Source organism: Ciona robusta, chromosome 6 (genome assembly GCF_009617815.1).
Source record: "Ciona robusta chromosome 6, ASM961781v2".
In the NCBI taxonomy this organism is placed as follows: domain Eukaryota; kingdom Metazoa; phylum Chordata; class Ascidiacea; order Phlebobranchia; family Cionidae; genus Ciona; species Ciona robusta.
The window spans coordinates 418,232-438,023 of record NC_143240.1 but is presented as its reverse complement, the minus strand read 5'-3'; the positions used below and the strand labels follow the sequence as shown (position 1 = coordinate 438,023).

The 19,792-nt window shown below is 33.4% G+C and overlaps 1 protein-coding gene and 1 long non-coding RNA gene across 3 annotated transcripts in view; both read right to left on the bottom strand.

Annotated features, from left to right (window-relative positions):
- The window catches only part of LOC149734613 (lysosomal alpha-mannosidase-like), a 28,581-nt gene extending 15,958 nt beyond the window's left edge, over positions 1 to 12,623 (bottom strand). For both annotated transcript variants that reach the window (XM_089880005.1, XM_089880004.1), the window contains exons 1-17: positions 12,427 to 12,623; positions 10,962 to 11,064; positions 9,742 to 9,915; positions 9,204 to 9,393; positions 8,668 to 8,804; positions 7,437 to 7,582; positions 6,039 to 6,155; positions 5,281 to 5,475; positions 4,632 to 4,707; positions 4,231 to 4,323; positions 3,663 to 3,778; positions 2,891 to 3,019; positions 2,316 to 2,426; positions 1,875 to 1,964; positions 1,130 to 1,271; positions 631 to 707; positions 106 to 162 (exon numbers count right to left, since the gene is read on the bottom strand). In XM_089880005.1, coding sequence (XP_089736131.1) covers positions 106 to 162; positions 631 to 707; positions 1,130 to 1,271; positions 1,875 to 1,964; positions 2,316 to 2,426; positions 2,891 to 3,019; positions 3,663 to 3,778; positions 4,231 to 4,323; positions 4,632 to 4,707; positions 5,281 to 5,475; positions 6,039 to 6,155; positions 7,437 to 7,582; positions 8,668 to 8,804; positions 9,204 to 9,393; positions 9,742 to 9,915; positions 10,962 to 11,064; positions 12,427 to 12,498 — 2,025 coding nt within the window. In that variant the 5' untranslated portion in view covers positions 12,499 to 12,623. The remainder of the gene's footprint in view (positions 1 to 105; positions 163 to 630; positions 708 to 1,129; positions 1,272 to 1,874; positions 1,965 to 2,315; positions 2,427 to 2,890; positions 3,020 to 3,662; positions 3,779 to 4,230; positions 4,324 to 4,631; positions 4,708 to 5,280; positions 5,476 to 6,038; positions 6,156 to 7,436; positions 7,583 to 8,667; positions 8,805 to 9,203; positions 9,394 to 9,741; positions 9,916 to 10,961; positions 11,065 to 12,426) is intronic.
- A 2,271-nt stretch (positions 12,624 to 14,894) lies between these two features.
- LOC149734612 (uncharacterized) lies at positions 14,895 to 15,943 on the bottom strand. Its single transcript, XR_016385189.1, has 3 exons — positions 15,771 to 15,943; positions 15,516 to 15,557; positions 14,895 to 15,007 (listed from the first exon to the last, which is right to left on the bottom strand). It is a non-coding gene; the product is annotated as an uncharacterized LOC149734612 (long non-coding RNA).
- Positions 15,944 to 19,792: the final 3,849 nt, after the last annotated feature.

The window sequence follows — 19,792 nt, the reverse complement described above, 5'->3', positions numbered from 1 at the left end:
TAATTGTTTAAAACACGGTCAGGATATTTAGATATTACATGCTAAAGGTGTCCCATCTTCCCCCACCCCACTATATAGATATATTAATAAAACCTTAATACTCACTTGCCAAACCCAATCGCTAAACTTTTGATAAACTTCTTGCACAAGTAGATTGCTACCCTGAATATTAAATACACAACCAATAAATACTAGAATTTACTTGGAAAAACTATCATAATTTATTTAATCTTGAAATGGCATGGCCACGGCAGTCGTTATAATGAGAGTGTTCTGTTTCATACACCTCGTGCTGCTTACAAGGTACCACTTATGTAACTGTATAAATAAAGCAAAGCATAAACATTTCAAACATAATACATTTCCTAACTTTTTCAGATTCTAATATTTGATTACCACATTATAATAAAAGTAATATAATAACTTTAATTATGTCTTCGATTACAGTAACAAAGAATTAGAAAAATTATAAACGAAAAGACTGGATATGCTTAATTTTTTCGGTGTATTAATGAATTTTTTGACACATTAGTATATACAACATACAGTTTTAAATTAAAACCCTGAGATTTAAGTATAAAGTGTAAAAAAAAACAGCAAACAGTATTAAATGGAAAACCAGAAACTTACTTTAAATATAGAAAGCTGTGGTTTACCATTAGAACACTGAAATGGTGTTGAAACATTAGGTCTGAATATGTAAGCACCTGTATGGGAATTTATATCTATGTTTTATTTGTTTTGAATGAATGAATGTAACTTACTTTATCCTTGCGTGCCTGGAAAATGAAAGTCGTTATAACACAGGTGTTTTGTTTCATACACCTCGTGCCAGCTTATGAGTTACCAAGTATGCTACTTTGTGGGCATTACATTACATAATTTGTTATTTATCTCTTTGAAATGATAGTGAAGATCATGTTATTTAAAGAACGAAGTGAAAGAAAACAACAGCAAAACAACAGTTGTCGATAAAAGGGTTCTGTTTGAATAAGAGACTGACGGTGCCATTTAGGCGAAATATATACATTTTATCATACAATTTTTTGAACTATAAGTGTCTTTCCAAAGACACATATCCACAATGGTAGCAGCAATAAATTTCTAAAGCCGTTTTAAAAATATTTACCTGACTGTTGTTTGCTTTCATCGTTCCCCATGCTAGCATTATACCATAACATGTCCTGTTTAACTGGTACAGTGATGCCAGATGCAATATTTTCAATGGATGCCATCAACCCAGTGTTGCCATCAAATTTCACTTTGTAAAACTATAGAAATAAAATAAGTTTTAGGAATAAAAATTAAGACACTATGAATTAAAATTTAACGAAAAAAAAAGTCTTTTAAATTTTAAAAGACAATAACATTTTACAAAATTTTGAAATAGTTTTTGTGGTAAAAATAAAAAAGTATGGCAGATGATATTAATGTTATTTTTTCAAAAAGCAGTTTTGTTACATTATGCCTAGTAGCAAAGGTAGAAAAATGAAAATATGTGATAAATGTAACTTGCTTTATCCTTGCCTGGCTGGAAAACGACAGTTGTTAGTTATTACACAGGTGTTCTGTTTCATACACCTCATGCCAGCTTACGAGTTCCCATGAATTTTAATTTGTAGGTGATTAGTTTTTTGGATATTTTTCTTAATGAATGGCTGACAATTTGGACAACCCATTAGTCACCACTGGATTGGAGCAATTGACGTTAAGTGTCTTGCCCAAGGACACATACGCCAACAATGGTAGCAACAACGAGCCTTGAACCCAATGCCTCTAGGTTAGAGCAGGTGCGCTCTAACTTACCAATGTGCCACATATTTTATTAAATTGTAACTGTAATGTTAATTTTAAAAATAAAAGCAATAGTTCACCTCGTTAGTTATAGTTACATCTTGGTTAATTACTTTCTCAACTTTTGTTTTCAACAAAGAAACAGTTTTTGAAGTTTTATGTTTGGTGACCTGTAGGTAAAAGTATATGGAATTAATTAAATTGTATTTGATTAAAATAGCATTTTTTTTATTTAACTCCCTGATTACAATAAGTGGCTATTAGGTGGGAGAAGATGGGACACCTTTTCGTTCTATTTTCTCGTCCCATGAAAACCCATTTTTTTTAAAATCAAGTTAAAAACACATATTAGACAGAAGTCTAAAATAGCATTTATATCAGATAAAAACGACCTGCATAAGAATTCAAATCTTCAACATTCAAATTTTTATTACTTTTTTTTTTAAATCCCTTAAAAAAAACATTTTTTTTTTGAAAAATTTGGTTTAGATTATTTTAATGCTTGGTACAAATTAAAGTACCTGGAATGTATTATGTCCGAGTGCTGGCAGCTTAGCAAGGAAAACTAATTCACAATTTGCGCTTCCACGATTTCTACGAACAGATAATGTTGCTTCGCTCACGGGGACCAACTGTTGAGCAAATTTGTTCAAAATATAAAAAACAACAAAAATATCAAAGTGAAATTACATTCTACTATTGTTACTAGACATATAGGGTAGGGTGGGAGAAGGTGGGACAGTTTTAGCACATAATATCCAAATATCCTGAATTTGATCGTGTTTTAAACATTTAACAACGGTCTATGAGAGTCCTGAGGATACGGTTTTATAATTCATTGAATGTTCTTTGTTTACTACCAAATGGGACGAGAAAATAGAATGAAAATGTGTCCCATCTTTCCCCACCCTACCATATGTATTAAATAGAAATTGATTATACATAAAACATGAATTTAGTAGGGTAATATTTCAGATTTATAACGATAAGGCAAAAAAAAGTAATTTTAATGAATAAATATCGTCATGCATTTAGAGGTGCAACGACAGTCGTTATAACACAGGTGTTCTGTTTCATAATATTAGTATGATAGTACCTGTACAGTCAACCTTGTACTTGTAGCAAGGTCATCCACCACATACATATAATGATCATCGCAATTAATAGGAATGCGAAGATATTTTGAAACTCCTCTTGCGAGTGGGTTGTATACCATTACTACAAACTAAAAATTAAAGTCTTTTTTAATAAATATAATGTAATCGGTGGAGCAGCCAGGGGGGTTTAGGGTGTCGCAACCTCCCCTTTTAAACCAAAAAAAAATTAATTAAAAAATTTTTTTTAACATTTTTTGATTAAAACCCCCCCCTATGTTTTTTTTCTGGCTGGTCACTGAATGTAATAATACAGTAATTCCTTGATTTTTTAGTTTATTTGGGGGTTATTTTTTACAAATATATAAGCACAAAAATAGGAAGGCCTATTAGAAATCTAACAGATGGAAAATCAAAACTATAAAGTTTAGTGTGCATTAAGAATGTATAAGACCTTAAACCTGTTTCTTTTATTATATTTTCTTCGGAAAAAGACACTTTTGTGGAAAAACTGGTACTCAAATTCAAACTGGTATAGCCTTAACATAAACAGAATATCATTTTTACAAATACAAAACACTTATAGTCAGTGGCACAGCCAGAAAAATAATAAGGTGGGTTTTAATCGAAAAATTTTCAAAAAACTTTTTTTAATTTTCATTTTAATTATTTTTATTTTGGGGGGGGGATTTAAAAGGGGGGTCGTGACTTCCTCAACCCCCTGGCCACTGCATATAGTATACTGTCTTGTACATTAATTATTACTTTGCTAACCTGGTTAGAAGATTGTGTCAAGTCACACAAAGTTATATTGAGATAATCACAGAATATTAATTGTTCATTACCACCAGTCAATGCTGTGCTTATAACTTTGTTGCATTCTTCACGGCCTGCCATATAGAATATTGAATGTAACTTGCCTTATCCTCGCATGGAGTTACAACACTGGTGTTTTGTTTCATACACCTCGTGCCCACTTTAACACATATGTAAATTGGGTATAATTTGCCTGTAAATGTTATATCTGTGAAATTGGGCAAAAGCTGTCTATACCATGTTGTTTTTTGGAAAAACATAAAATGTTTTACAAAAAAAGAAAAATTACGAATAGATTTACAAACCACAAAATAAAGCTAAATTTAAATCTGTTATTTTTTATAAATGGCATGACAACCAATAAGAAACAACTGGGTAGGAGAAATTGCTGTTAAATGTCTTGCACAAGAACATATACACACATAATGGACACAGAGCAAGCCTCAAACCCTCTGGGCTAAAGAAAGGTGTGTTAACTACCGTGCCATGGCATTGAAATGATATGAAATTTAAACAAGTAGCATACCTTCATAAAGTCTTTTTGCGTAATCATTAGCCACATGTTGTTTGCTTGTACCAGACACTGCATCGTGGTGTTGCGCAACACCCATTGCATCTCCTGGAAATGATAAGACACAGAATTAAACATAGTATGGTGGGGTAAGATGGGACACTTGTCATTCTCTTTTCTTACCCCATTTAGTAGTAAACAAAGAGTATTTTCAAAATTATATAAAAGTAGCACCGTGACTCTAAAAGGGCATTTTTAATTGTTTAAAACACAATAAAGCAATATAAGATTTAGATGCTAACGATATCCATCTTACCCCACAGTATATTATCCAAGAAAATGACAATTGGCCATCATAAGATTTATTGCCATAAAAACTGCAGCAAACAATAACATACATATATATATTAACTTACTCAAAACCTTTGAAGATGATGTCAATTTATGTGAAGTTAATTTGAAATGCATGAATGTTTCTAACTGGTTGCACACCTGTTTTATGTAAAAATAAGTAAAACTTAATTGATATTAGTAATTTCGGAACAATAGTCCAGCACTGGTCTTTACTCAATGTATTATATTTTATTTTCTTCTAAAAATTTCTATGTATATATTTCAACTTTTTTTTCAAAAAAGTACATTTAAAGATTTTTAAAACAAGCTTATATTGAGTATTTATTTTTATTAAAACAAATTAAAATATAATTGGAAGAAAGGTGTTGCAAAGACATGAACTGAACGTGAAAATAAACACAACTTTTACACATCACCTGCAAGTGTTTGTTACTTTTACAAATACCTGCAAGTATTTGTTACTTTTACATATCATCTGCAAGTATTTGTTACTTTTACATATCACCTGCAAGTACTTGTTACTTTTACATATACCTGCAAGTATTTGTTACTTTTACATATCACCTGCAAGTACTTGTTACTTTTACATATACCTGCAAGTATTTGTTACTTTTACATATACCTGCAAGTATTTGTTACTTTTACATATCACCTGCAAGTGTTTGTTACTTTTACATATACCTGCAAGTATTTATAAATTTTACACATCACCTGCAAATATTTGTTGCTTTCTCTAACATATCCCTTCAATCCTGGTCTGCTGGTGAAATATCCCGTCCAATACTGGTGTGGGGCATCGGCGTATGGGAAAAAGTCATCCTTTTTAATATTCCACATAACATTAGCTCGGTTTAGTGCGTATAAGTAGCAAGATGGAGTGGAATAAAACAATGTCATGTTTTTATCCTGAAAAAAATATGAATTAGAAAAAGATTTTCGAATGGGCTTACTCAGGTATTTTGGACTTTTATGTTATAGAAAAAGAGCATTTTTTATTTACCCTTAAAAACAAGATATTAACCTGACTCTGCAAATTATAAATGTATATAATATGCATTTACCCCAGAAAATTATATCTCTGTAAAAATGCTTTCAATGTCATTTTTCAGGACACTTTTATTAGGTTAAAACAAAAAGGATATTGAAACATAGAATATAGAAATTTAAATTTTAAAATACAATATAAAAAAGTAAATAAAATCAAGACTTTCTTTAACATACTAACTATATGTATAGTTAACTCTTTTAAACCCCCCAAAAAATATATATAGCAGGGTGGGAGAAGATGGGACATCCCTTCATTTCATCGTTCAAAGAACATTTAAAAAAATATAAAACCTTATCATCAGGACTCACATAGACCATTGTTAAAAATTGTTAAAAATACAATCAGGATTTTCATATATTGTGCACTAAAGTGTCCCATCTTTCCCCACCCTACTATACATTGTTTGTTTTTATTCACTTACAGCTGCATTGACATATTTAATCAACTTATCCAAGTTCTTGTACCAAACATTAGAATTGCTATATTCAAAGTCAGAACCCATCGTCATCATTATATGGTTGGTTTGGAAGTGGTTTGCCTGCAAGTGAATAGTAGGTAAGTAGTGCAAACAATTTATACCAGTATGGTGCAGGGTATGCCAGCCTTTAGACTACTACGCTGAGAATTTTGAAAAAATAAGGGGGGTTTAATCAAAAAAATTTCAAAAATATTTTTTTTAATTAATATTTTTTGGGGGGTTTAAAAGAGGGGGGAGGGGTCCAACACACTTAACCCCCCCGGCTGTGCCACTGGTTGCTGCAAAACCTGGATTTTCAAATTATTAAAGCAATTTACCATTGAGTTATTTTAAAATTTTTTTTTTTTAAATTAAAAAAACCCAGAACACTTTTTTAAGAATTCAATTCTACATAAATCACATACATTTCGCTAATTTGTTAAGACTTAATTGTTTTTTACACCTCATTCTTACTTTATTTTACACCTCATTCTCTCTTACGAGTTACCAAACATGAAAAATTGTAGAAATTGTATTTTATGACTGGCAATTTGTTTTTATACATTTGATTAGTGACCACTGGTTTAAAATAATTGCCATTATATGCCCACAAAGTCAGCAGCACCTAGCTGGTATAATTTTATATGTTAAAGCCCTATTACTATACTACATATGGTGTACAGTACAGCAGTATCTGTACTTTTCCTAGAAATTTAGAAAAGCTTGAAGCTACGGCAGTCACAATAGTTTCTATTGTAAAAGTGACAGCTTTTTCTTGCTGCTTTGCTTAGTAAAGTTACTGAAGTACTTTTAAAATGTTTTTATATTCCAAACAAGGATTTAATACAAATAAAATATGTTCTAAGTGAAATGTTGCATAACCTGTAGAAATGGTCTAAAAAAATACTGTAATACTGTAGTGTGATAGTGTATAATAAAAACATTAAAGAAAGAATGTTTTAAAGCTTTCAAGGCTAGTCAAAATGACAGGCATTTTGAATTAAGGCCTACATATATATATTTAAATTTAAAATATTTGATGTCCAACATACAAAACAGAATACCAATCAAAACTGAAGTTCTGCATTATTTTAAAGCTATAAATATATAAAATATATTATAACCAATATTCCAAATCCTTCTGAAGTCTATTATTTCTAACTACTTTAACACCCAACTTTGATAAAAATCTTAATTTTAAACTTTAAGTTCCGAAATTGCAGCTTCGAATAAGAATAATATAATAATAATAATTTTTATTTGTCTCTTTGATTCAGTAGCAAAGATTTAAGAATATTTTAAACGAAAATACAGGATGTAGCGACAAAACAACAGTTGTTAAAACACGCTTGGCATACACACCTGTTTCAAGGCTGCAGCAACAAATTTGTCAACTTTTTCTTCCACATTATAATCTTCCAAAGCCGGGTTATCCATTATTGGCTGGTCACGACAAAATGCATCAAAACAAAACCCATCAGGGGGGTTGTACCCATTTTCATCTACACCTAGTAATGTATGGGTGATTTTTTAAAAACGAAACAAAATATACTTAAAGTGAGGTTATGTATTAATTTTTGTTAAGTTTTAAGTTTTTTTAGTTTTTGAATTTTTTTTATATTTTTAAGGTTAAAAAAAAACTATCTGCAAATTTTTTTGTAAGATACAGCAGAACAGATATTGCTCCAGCCTAGCGGTCACTAAAAAGCTCTCTAAATTAACAGTTGTCCAAAAAATATAAAACACATCTAGAAAGTTAAACACGCAAGTGAAAACATGGTGTATAAAGCCACTACATAAAGCACTTAAAACACATGTGGTATAACCATAGCACAATGATAGGCACCAAATCTGGGGTGGCGTTTTACAGGAATGAGTGTCTGACTACCCCTGCCTCCCCTGTGTTGTAAAAGGATTTGCGCCGATCTGTAATGAATTGAGCTTTTTCGCACCATCGTTCTCGTGGTTTTGAGCTAATTTGTGGGTAGGGATGCACATTACAGAATAATTAGGTATTCTAGCATATCCTAGAATACTCTATTTCGAATCTAGAATTTCTAATCTTTTTATATTTATGGGAAAAAATAATTTTACCAACATAAGTCAGTTTAATGACTCTTTAATAGCAGCCTTGTTGGATCATAAGCTGTAAAATGATAAAAAAAAATTTTGGGGTAGTTTTTGCGTCATGAATTGGGTAGTTTTTGCGTCACGAAACGTATAGCAGGCTTTGAAAAGACGTTAGGAAACGTTTACTCTCGAAAGTCCCACAAACACAAAAATATTTTTTTTCAAAATTATCAAGTTTCAAAAATTGTTAATATAGTTTTATGAGATGACGTGTGATGACGTAATTAAACAGAATACCAAATCTCGTAATTAGATTTGAATACAAAAGAATTCGAATTTTATAGATCCGGAATTCTGTAATGTGCATCCCTATTTGTGGGTGAAATTGATATTGTAATATAAATAAAACAATCCGTATTTAAAAAAACGTTTTCTTGGATATCCTAGAATACCAAATTATTCTGTAATGTGCATCCCTGGACACAAGCATACGATAATATTAAATTAAGCACAAGCATGTTACCTGTGAAGAGATCAGCATGTGGAGAATTCAAACTTTGACTGCCCCTCCATATTTCTTCCATGTTTCGTATTTTTTCACGGTTTTCTTTGTCTTCGTAATCAAGTCTTCCGAAGAACAGGCCGTCAAAACCCATTTGACTTAAAACAAAAATTTCAAACAGGAATGAACAGGTGTCCTACTTTAACTTTGTAGGTGATTTTTTTTAAATATGTCTGACATTTTGGACAGCCTATAAGCAACCACTTGGTTTAAGCAACTGCAGCGTCAAGTGCGAACACATATCTTTTGGGCTGGAGGCAGATGCACTAACTTCGTCGGACACATTAATCAGTTGTTTTCGATTTTTAATAAATGAGCGCCATATTACATATTGGAGGTAAATCTGATAAGCATCTTTGATAAAAGGGTAAAGCATACAAAAAAGTTTAGGAACCACTGCATTAGATGCTGTTTTAGTTACTAAACTTGCAACTCAAAAGCGGACATGAGGTGTACTATAAAGTAGAACACATGTGTTTAAACAACCTTCAACTTACGCAAAAAGTGATGCTTGTTCCCTCGAGTGTCCAAAAGGGTCGATTTGCCACGCCACACGGGGGCGAGCACAAGCACCAAACGTGTCGTTTAAATATCTTAATCCATGCGTCATTTGATCAATGATTGCATTATAATGTGTGGATGCTTCATCATTCATACACCATCCACCAAGTATAAATTCAAGACGACCTTAGCAGAATATAGATATATAATATATGTATATACATATTATAGGTACAATAATAATATGACGTTATTTGTCTCTTCGAATTTGGTAGCAAAGATTTAGAAATATTTTTTAAACGAAAATACCACAAAGTAACATACATGGTAATTCGAAAGCTGGCACGAGGTGTTAAACCGTGGGGCCGTGTGATAACGAATGTCATTTTCGGCCACGCGAGGATGAAGTAAGTTACATTCATTCATTCATTAACATCCAAAACAGGATATAGCGACAAAACAACGGTTGCTAAAACACGCTTACAGTTAAAAGCATATTTACATTTAATTGGAAGAAAATTAACCCAACATTACCTTCTTGTACAAGTTGTTTCACATTTTCTTTCATTGCATCGTTCTGTTCCTCCCACCAACGAGAGAAAAAAGCAATTTCAACGTAAATAAATCGCTTTGAAGGATCAGATAACAACTGTGGGATCACGGAATCAAGAATATATTGCACACCAGCAATCACTATGCTAGAGTTTGCTGAAAAAATGAATGAATATTATATTTACTGGCGCAGTGCCATAGTGGTTAGCGTGCCTGCCTGTAACCCAGGGGTAATGGATTCAAGGCTCGTTGCTGCTACCATTGTGGGCGTATGTGTCCTTGGGCAAGACACTTCACAGCAATTGCTCCAACTCATTGGTCACTAATGGCCTAATGGGTTGTCCAAATTATCAGTCATACAATAAAAAATGAAAAAAAATCCAAAAAAATAATCACCCACAAAGTTACATACATGGTAACTCGTAAGGTGGCACAAGGTGTTAAACCCGTATAATAACGACTGTCGTTTTCCAGCCACACGAGGATAAAGTAAGTTACATTCATTCATTCATATAACTTATTTCTATCCTTTTTGTCAGGGATTATTTTTTGTATGGCTGATAATTTAGACAACAACCCATAAGTGCCCACTGGGTTGGAGCAATTGCCATAAAAGGCCTTGCACAAGGGCATGTAAGTTGACAATGATAGCAGCAGCGAGCCTTAAACTTATAAACACTATGCCACAGTGCTGGAAAAAATTAAAAAAATTATTTTAAAACACCCCTGGCCTTAAACAGTGTTTTAATTAAATACAGAGTGTGTTATTACAATTAATTACTTCATTTTGACTTTAATGGCACTATTTTTAACTGATGCATATTTATAAGTTTATAACACAAGTTGTTTTGTTACTTTATATATGTGGAAACAATTAAAAGTTTTTGATATATTTGGATATAAATAACTGCGTAATTAACAGTTTTTAATATATTTGGATTTAACATTTAATAAACTGCATATTTAACAGTTTTTGATATATATATTTGAATATAGTTAACTGCGCATATAACAGTTTTTTATATATTTGGATTAAATAAACTGTATACATAATTAACAGTTTTTGTAGTTTTTATAAACTGCTCTTTTTTTAGTGATTGTTTTGGCTTTCATAACTAACTGTACAATAAACAGAAGATAATAAAACTTCACTGTTAGTACAATAAGTGTATATATAAAACTTAAATAAACCTTGCACTTACATCCATAGTAATATTGGTCGACGGTTTTTAACCAACCAACGTCATCATGCGTGTGTGGAACAAGATGTACGTTCAATTTTTCTGCTTCTCCAAGGTTGCATGACTTCAATTGTCATTATGCAACAAAAAATATATATTACAAATAAAAAATGTTATCTTAAAGAGGTCTTTATTCTCTGTAAGGTGGGCCACTCAAGAGTTATAACACAGGTGTCACACTGTGTAACATTATGGTAGTTTCTTATACCTCATGCTAAGATTGAAAACAAAGGTTTGGTTGAAGCATTTAACCTTAGCGGAAAGTTCAGGTTTTTCCTTAAAAAATTCTCTAAACTTGGAAAAAATTGATACCACTGTTGTAAACTGTTTATCGTGTCTGCTCACTGTAGACTTATCGCGCCTTACGCGCTCTAAGCATTGTTGCCCGAGGTTGCCTTGCCGCCGCGTGTCCTTTCCTTGTGTTAGACTTATCGTGCTGCAGTGTTCACTGTATTATAGTAATAGTATGCGAAGGTTGTTGTGTTGAGTATGAATGTAGTACCTTAGAATTACGTTGTATATATTGTGCGCTTTGTGTATTTAACGTTGTGTGCGTTTGCAGATGTAGTCCAATAAAGCCTATATTATTAAAACTTGTAATTAGGTTACGACAACCACATGACTAATGACTTCAGTAATACATATTTCTCCATGAAAACAGCGGTGATTTTGGTGCTAGTGAAGAATTCACCCCACCTTATTTGATAACATCTATAACCACAGAACCACTAACCTCCTAACGATCAACCTCTAACACTTTCCTGAGGATTCTTTACCAGGGCCATTATTTCAATAGGCTTGTCATTTGGAACAAGTAAATAACCCATTAGTAAAAAAAACATTTAGTTATAGCAATTTTACATATCTTGTCCAAGGACATACAATAATAAGCTTTGAACCTTGTATCCTATTGACTCATTCATTCAACTATGATTTTAATGAAGCATGTACTATTGCACTGGTAACTAACAATTTGCAAAGATTCATATTCAGAGTAATGTGAATGTGAATGTAATGTGAATGTAACTTACTTTATCCTCGCGTGGCCGGAAAAAGACAGTCGTTATCACACGGGTTTAACACCTCGTGCCAGCTTACGAGTTGCCATGTATGTTACTTTGTGGGTGATTATTCTTTTTTTTGGATTTTTTCATTTTTTTATGTATGGCTGATAATTTGGACAACCCACTAGTGACCACTGGGTTGAAGCAATTGTCGTTAAGTGTCTTGCCAAAGGACACATATGCCCACAATGGTAGCAGCGACGAGCCTTGAACGGAACCCATTACCTAATGGTTACAGGCAGGCGCGCTAACCACTACGCCACGGCGCCGGAGTAATAAACAACCAGGTTAATTATGCAACTTGTCCACTGTATATATATTCGTCTACAACTCTCCACTACGTGACTACTAGTATAACTTACATGATATCCACAGCTTACATCAGCAGATGCAGTACAACAGGAAGCTAGTATAACAATAAATAAACCCAACATTGTGTCAACTGTGAATTAACTTCAACTAAAAAAAGCAAAATTTTGATATAAGTAAGAGCATTAAAACTCAACTGCTTACATGGCATTGAAATATATATAATAGGCTCAAGGCTGCACAAATGGTAATCCTTAAGCTGGTGGCCACCTGAAATTTTGGTTTCAAAATGTTCTATAGCCCCCACTGATACCTGCTGTCTAATTTTTTTTTCAAAAACGTCGGGCGTTCGTGTCGAAAATTAACTTTAAAAATGCGCAAAAACATGCTGTGTCACCGTAATTCGTCTGATTTGCGTAAGGTTAACGATTTATTACGTCACAATAGTGGTATATTACATACGTTATAAGACGGTATAGCCTTGTTTTTCCCCACTGTTTTAACGTAGGAATCAAACGTAACAATACGCATTCTATGACGTAATAATCCAACCTTGGTTTAATTCATAACGGCTGATGTGGAAAATACGGTGACGCAGCACGATTTCGCGCACTTTCAAAGTTAATTTTCGACACGAACGCCCGAGTTTTTTCAAAAAAAAATTATACAATGAGTATCAGTGAGGCCTAAGGAACATTTTGAAACCAAAATTTCAGGTGGCCACCAGCTAAAGGATTACCGCACAAATTTGTAAGAGCGTGTTGCAAAAACTCTGCTGTGCGTGTCAGTTTTACTATGCTCATTTGTGTGGCATGAACGGCGTCTGTATAGAACCGTTGTTTTCTAACTTCAACGTGATACCATAGGCTTTACATACAATGCACATGTATGTAAAGCATGTGCGTGAAGGCTATCTATACTATAGTTACAAAAAAATGTTAAACAATTTATGGGTCCTACTACAACGCGCCCGACGGGCCCAGTAAGGTCCAGCGGGGCACGGTGGAAAAATATATACTAGATAACGCCCGGTTGGACCCCAGATCTAAAAAGAGCAACGTTTATTTTCAGTTGATTAATTGACAAACTTGTTTATCAAATATATGTCTCAACTTTATTTCATTTCAAACTAATATCTATTCAGATTGAAATCCTCTACAAAGTAACCCAGAAGTTGTGTTTCTTTTTCGCCGATTTCTTGATTAAACATTTAGAATTGAACAAGTTAAATAATTAGCACAACAAGCGTGTTAGTAAAGGTATTTGTATTTCAATAAAACTTCACAAATATATTAACTTATCTCTTGACCAGTCGTCTCTTCTGATTTACAGGTTTACAGTAAATGTATAAACAAAAAAAGCAGAGCTTTAACAAAAAACTTATGTCACAATTGAATCGGGTGCGTCACGCGACTGTAAATAAATTACTTTTAATTTATTATTTGCATTATTAGTTTCTGAATACATTATTTTCGAACCCTTACGTCGCCCAACTTAAATCACATCATAATATATAGTGGGGTGGGGGAAGATGGGACACCTTTAGCACATAATACCTAATAATCCTGATCGTGTTTTAAACAATTAACACCGGTCTAAGGGAGTTGTAAAGGCATAGTTTTATAATTCTTTGAATTGTTTTTGTTTACTACCAAATTGGACGGGAAACTAGAATAAACAGGTGTCCCATCTCCCCCCGCCCTACTATATAGGGGGTGGGGTAAGATGGAACTTGTTTTTATTCTCGTTTCCTGTCCCATTTTGTAATAAATATTTACGGAACTATACAAACGTAGCTTCGGTGTCGTGATATATTCGTTCCGATTAATATATTTGTACCGGGCGCTTCTGCGCATGCGCCGAGACGGAACTAGTGAAGAATCCTCTGGTACATAGCAGAATAGGCCGGTAGAAAGTGCTTATTGTTAAAACACTATTAGCAAATATGGGGTTTAGGTGATAAAGGGATTCCATCTTACCCCATATTACTAGTATAGCCTATGTTTTTTTTTTTAATTTCAAAACCAAAAGCACAGAACTAGTGAGAAATTAAAGATTGATTTGATCGCAAACGTCATTTAAAATATGTTTTAACCTTGATCACAACAAATACAATGCTGTAACTGAACGGATCAATACATTTTAATCTTTTAGGTTACATACTTATAACAATTATAATGCATAAAAACCTTGTGGCAGACAAAGTCGCACAATAGGTAAATATTATTAATTACAACTAAGGATTCGGTACACTAATTCCGTTTTGATTGACCAAATATATTTTAATTACATAACAATGTACCAAGACACTCCACAACAAAAGCATTTCTTTTTTTAATAAGCATTTCATCACGTGTGGTTATCGTTACGTCTTTAAAGACGTGCTGGTGTAAAATTTGTCTGCATATTAAGTTGATTATGATCATAATTATGTGTTTAATATTCCAAATGTTGTCGAATGAGTGTTTACATTTCATCACTAAAATGTTGAATATTTATTTTTAAATTATAAACAAACACATAATGCCATGGTTGAATTTATTTCTGATTGATATTAAATCGTGAATGCGAGTGACATTTATTAATACTTCAACCAGAGGTGGCCATCTTCTGCTTATTGAATGTTCTCTTCAGCTGAAAACAATGGAAATATTAAACAGTCATACGTCGTAAAAAATATAATTCAGTGAAAGTAGCCTATATATGCTCTGTCATTGTTTGAAACTTCGAAATAGTTCATATTCTACATATTTTAATCTATGTATCGTTCGGCGCCGTAGTGCAGTTGGTTAGCGCGCCTGTCTTTAACCCAGCAGAGGTAATGGGTTCAAGGTTAGTCACTGTTACCACTACGGGCGTATGTGTCCTTGGGCAAGACACTTAAAGACAATTGGTCGAACCCAGTGGTCACTAATGGCCTGTCCAAAATAACAACCAGATCTTTAAAAAAAATCTCCCAAAAATAATTACCTATAAAGCAATATACATGGTAACTCGTAGGATGACACGAGGTGTATAAACAGAACACCCATGTTATAAAGACCGTTGTTTTTCGGCAACGCGAGAACAAGTAAGTTACATTTGTTCATTGATATATTTAAATATTTTCCTTCTTTGTTATTTCAAAATAGTTTATATTTACCATCAGAGGAAAGAGCATCGTAATGATCTTCGATATCTTTGACTGAAAAGTAAAACTTGTTTTTATGTATTAATTGAAGCAGCTTATTTTACTGCAATTTTATTCTATGTATTATTACTTATTTCCCTCTGTTTGCTGTTTCTAAGTAATTCACAATTAACGAAATTGGTTCAACGTAGCGACCATCATTGCCCCGCCACAGATAAATAGCCTAAATGTTATTTGCTGTTTTATTTTGTTTGTTTATTTACTTACGATTTTGCTTCTGGCTGTCTGTGTTCCAGGGATGACGACGACGACGATGACGACGACGACGACGACGACCCCACAAACCGTTGGTTGTATCTGTGAGGACAAGAAGTCCGACAAGAAGCAAGATTAGAAGTACTGACTTATTCATCTGTAAAACAAACAAATAAAGCATAAAACATAACTACGTAACTTACATTAATCGACTTGCAATTTCAATTGCAAGTAATATCAGAGAAGTTGCCAAACTCTGATGCTGCTTAAAATATACAAGGCCTTTATATTTGTTTTAACGTGCGAACTATTCTGATATTGCTTCCTTTATGCAAGACAACACACAATCCATTAATCTTTCCAATAACTGTTAACTTTAAGTGTAGGAAAATATATATAAAGTAGCTGATAATTTCCTAATGCTATTGTTGTTCTCTGGGAATGCAAAGCAGAACTCAAGAACAATACTTCGGCTTCACCATAAAGCCCCGTTCCCATTAGTTGTGCTTTGACAAGTATGTGTTCCATGTAAGTTGCCATCAGCAAACCGGATAAGAAAGATTCCATATTCCATTGTTGTATCATGGGAATCATAATAAACGCTGAATAGTTGCAAAACGGCTGACCAACACAATAGGTTTAGAATCTAACCAAACTCATTCTTTCGGATCGTTCTGAAAATTGTTATTTCCAATTACTGGAAATGTGTCATCTCCGCGAATATTATACTGGCGTTTACAAAGATGTGGTGAGATTTTCTGGTGGGAAATACAGTATAGAGATTTTGCAGTTTGCATGAGCACAAACTTTATGAAAATAATCTTGCAGCATCGGTGTCATTCCTGCAGATTGCAGATACACGTCAATAGGAATTAACATTCAAAACCACCTACAATCAAATATATACAACAGATAGCAAACTCGACTTTGCGAGGGTTGTAAATTATTAAACCGTTAACATGCCTTAGAAATGAATAATTTACAATTATTCTTTTATTCACACTAAGTTGTTTACAAGTTATACAGTTGGTATAGTAGGGTGGGGGAAGATGGGACACTTTTTGCGCATGATATCCGAATATCCTGATTGTGTTTTAAACAATTAACAACGGTCTATGGGAGTCTTGAGCAGTTCTACAATTCTTTGAATGTTTTTTGATTACTACCACACGAAAGGAGAAAATAGAGTTAAAATGTCTCCCAACTTCCCCCATCCTACTATATAAATAATTGTAGCGTATAGCCTATTTGTCCTCGCATGGGCAACAACGACAATCGTTATAAAATCATTTTTGTTTCAAACACCTCGTGTCCACTTAGCAGTTCCCACATGTAACTCAGTGGTGATTATTTCAATATACAAAGTATGGCTTGTTCTACGCTCTCCAATTAATTACACAATTAACCAAATATTTATTAAATTAAGTAGGAATTTCTAATGTGCTTTTGAAATGCATATGCTTTACACGCCAAGTTTCAATGATAGCACGCGCCCACGCTAAAATAGCCATTTAGGACGCGCGAGATCTCGTCAGGAACTGCCATATTGTGGGTTAAAATATAATATCCCATATTTCCTGGTCTTGTTTTAACAAGTAACAACGCTCTTTGGTGAGGATACGGTTATATATTTATGTAAATATTCTTTGTTTAGAATCAAATAGAACAAGAACAGTAAATGAAAATACATGTCTCATGTTCTGTCCCACGATACTATACATCGGCGTATTTATAATGGTATAGTATTGTGGGGTAAGAAGGGACACCTTTAACACCTAATATCCTTATTGTGTTTTAAACAATTAACAACGGTTAATGGGAGTCGTCAGAATACGGTTTAATAATTTTTTAAATGTTCTTTGTTTGCTAGCAAATTAAACGAGAAAATAGATTTAAATGGTGTCCCATCTCCCCCCACCCTACTATATATAACTATGGTTTAAATAAAAGCCAATATTTAATGTCTTTAATATCCTTATTTAACCAACGTCCACTTTTAAATATAAGCTTTGAAATGCTATACATTACGATTCTGTTTATAACACATCAGTAACATAACGAAAAGAATTTATTTCACAGAACATGATAAAGAACACAGTAGTTAAGAAATGAGGTGCATGATAAAATGAACTTATGTTGTTTTAAAATAAAAATAAATAAATTGTCTGTATTTGTTTGTGTCCAACATCTTGATAACTTGTTCATGGAATAGAAGGCATCTTCTTACTGAATAAATAAACGTTACTTATTTAGTTTATCAGAACTTGTCAGCAGGCGAGATTCGTATGAAATAAGGGAGCCCAAGCAAGCATAAACAAGTTCCATTAATTAAATGTAACTTACTTTATCCTCACGTGGCCGAAAAAACACTCATTATAACATAGTTGTTTCTAGACCTCATGCCAGCTAACAGGTTACCAATTTGGACTTTTTATTTATTGCTGATAATTTGACCAACCCATTAGTGACCACTGGGTTGAAAAAATCGCGGGTAAGTGCCTTGCCCAAAGGCACTCACAAAGATAGCAGCAACAAGCCTTGAACCCATTACTTCTGGGTTAGAGACAGGCCGCTAACCACTTTGCCACGGCGCCTTTATATTAGGCGCTGTCGTTTTCCTGCCACATGAGGATTTTTGAAGGTCAACTGTTTACCCTGTATGTTGCCACTGTGTACAGCCACCTATAGTGTACTAGACTCCTAGTTACATACAACAATATTATACTGGCGTTTACAAAGATGTGGTGAGATTTTCTGGTGGGGAATACAGTATAGAGATTTTGCAGTTTGCATGAGCACAAACTTTATGAAAATAATCTTGCAGCATCGATGTCATTCCTGCAGATTGCAGATACACGTCAATAGGAATTAACATTCAAAACCACCTACAATCAAATATATACAACAGATAGCAAACTCGACTTTGCGAGGGTTGTAAATTATTAAACCGTTAACATGCTTTAGAAATGAATGATTTACAATTATTCTTTTATTCACACTAAGTTGTTTACAAGTTATACAGTTGGTATAGTAGGGTGGGGGAAGATGGGACACTTTTTGCGCATGATATCCGAATATCCTGATTGTGTTTTAAACAATTAACAACGGTCTATGGGAGTCTTGAGCAGTTCTACAATTCTTTGAAAGTTTTTTGATTACTACCACACGAAACGAGAAAATAGAGTTAAAATGTCTCCCAACTTCCCCCATCCTACTATATAAGTATTGGAAGCGCAGATTATTTGTCCTCGCATGGGCAATAACGACAATCGTTATAAAATCATTTTTGTTTCAAACACCTCGTGTCCACTTAGCAGTTCCCACATGTAACTCAGTGGGTGATTATTTCAATATACAAAGTATGGCTTGTCCTACGCACGCCAATTAATTACACAATGAACCAAATATTTATTAAATTAAGTAGGAATTCCTAATGTGCTTTCGAAATGCATATGCTTTGCACGCCAAGTTTCAATGATAGCACGCGCCCACGCTAAAATAGCCATTTAGGACGCGCGAGATCTCGTCAGGAACTGCCATATTGTGGGTTAAAATATAATATCCCATATTTCCTGGTCTTGTTTTAACAAGTAACAACGCTCTTTGGTGAGGATACGGTTATATATTTATGTAAATATTCTTTGTTTACAATTAAATAGAACAAGAACAGTAAATGAAAATACATGTCTCATGTTCTGTCCCACGATACTATACATCGGCGTATTTATAATGGTATAGTATTGTGGGGTAAGAAGGGACACCTTTAACACCTAATATCCTTATTGTGTTTTAAACAATTAACAACGGTTAATGGGGGTCGTCAGAATACGGTTTAATAATTTTTTAAATGTTCTTTGTTTGCTAGCAAATTAAACGAGAAAATAGATTTAAATGGTGTCCCATCTCCCCCCACCCTACTATATATAACTATGGTTTAAATAAAAGCCAATATTTAATGTCTTTAATATCCTTATTTAAACAACGTTGATTCGTCCACTTTTAAATATAAGCTTTGAAATGCTATACATTACGAT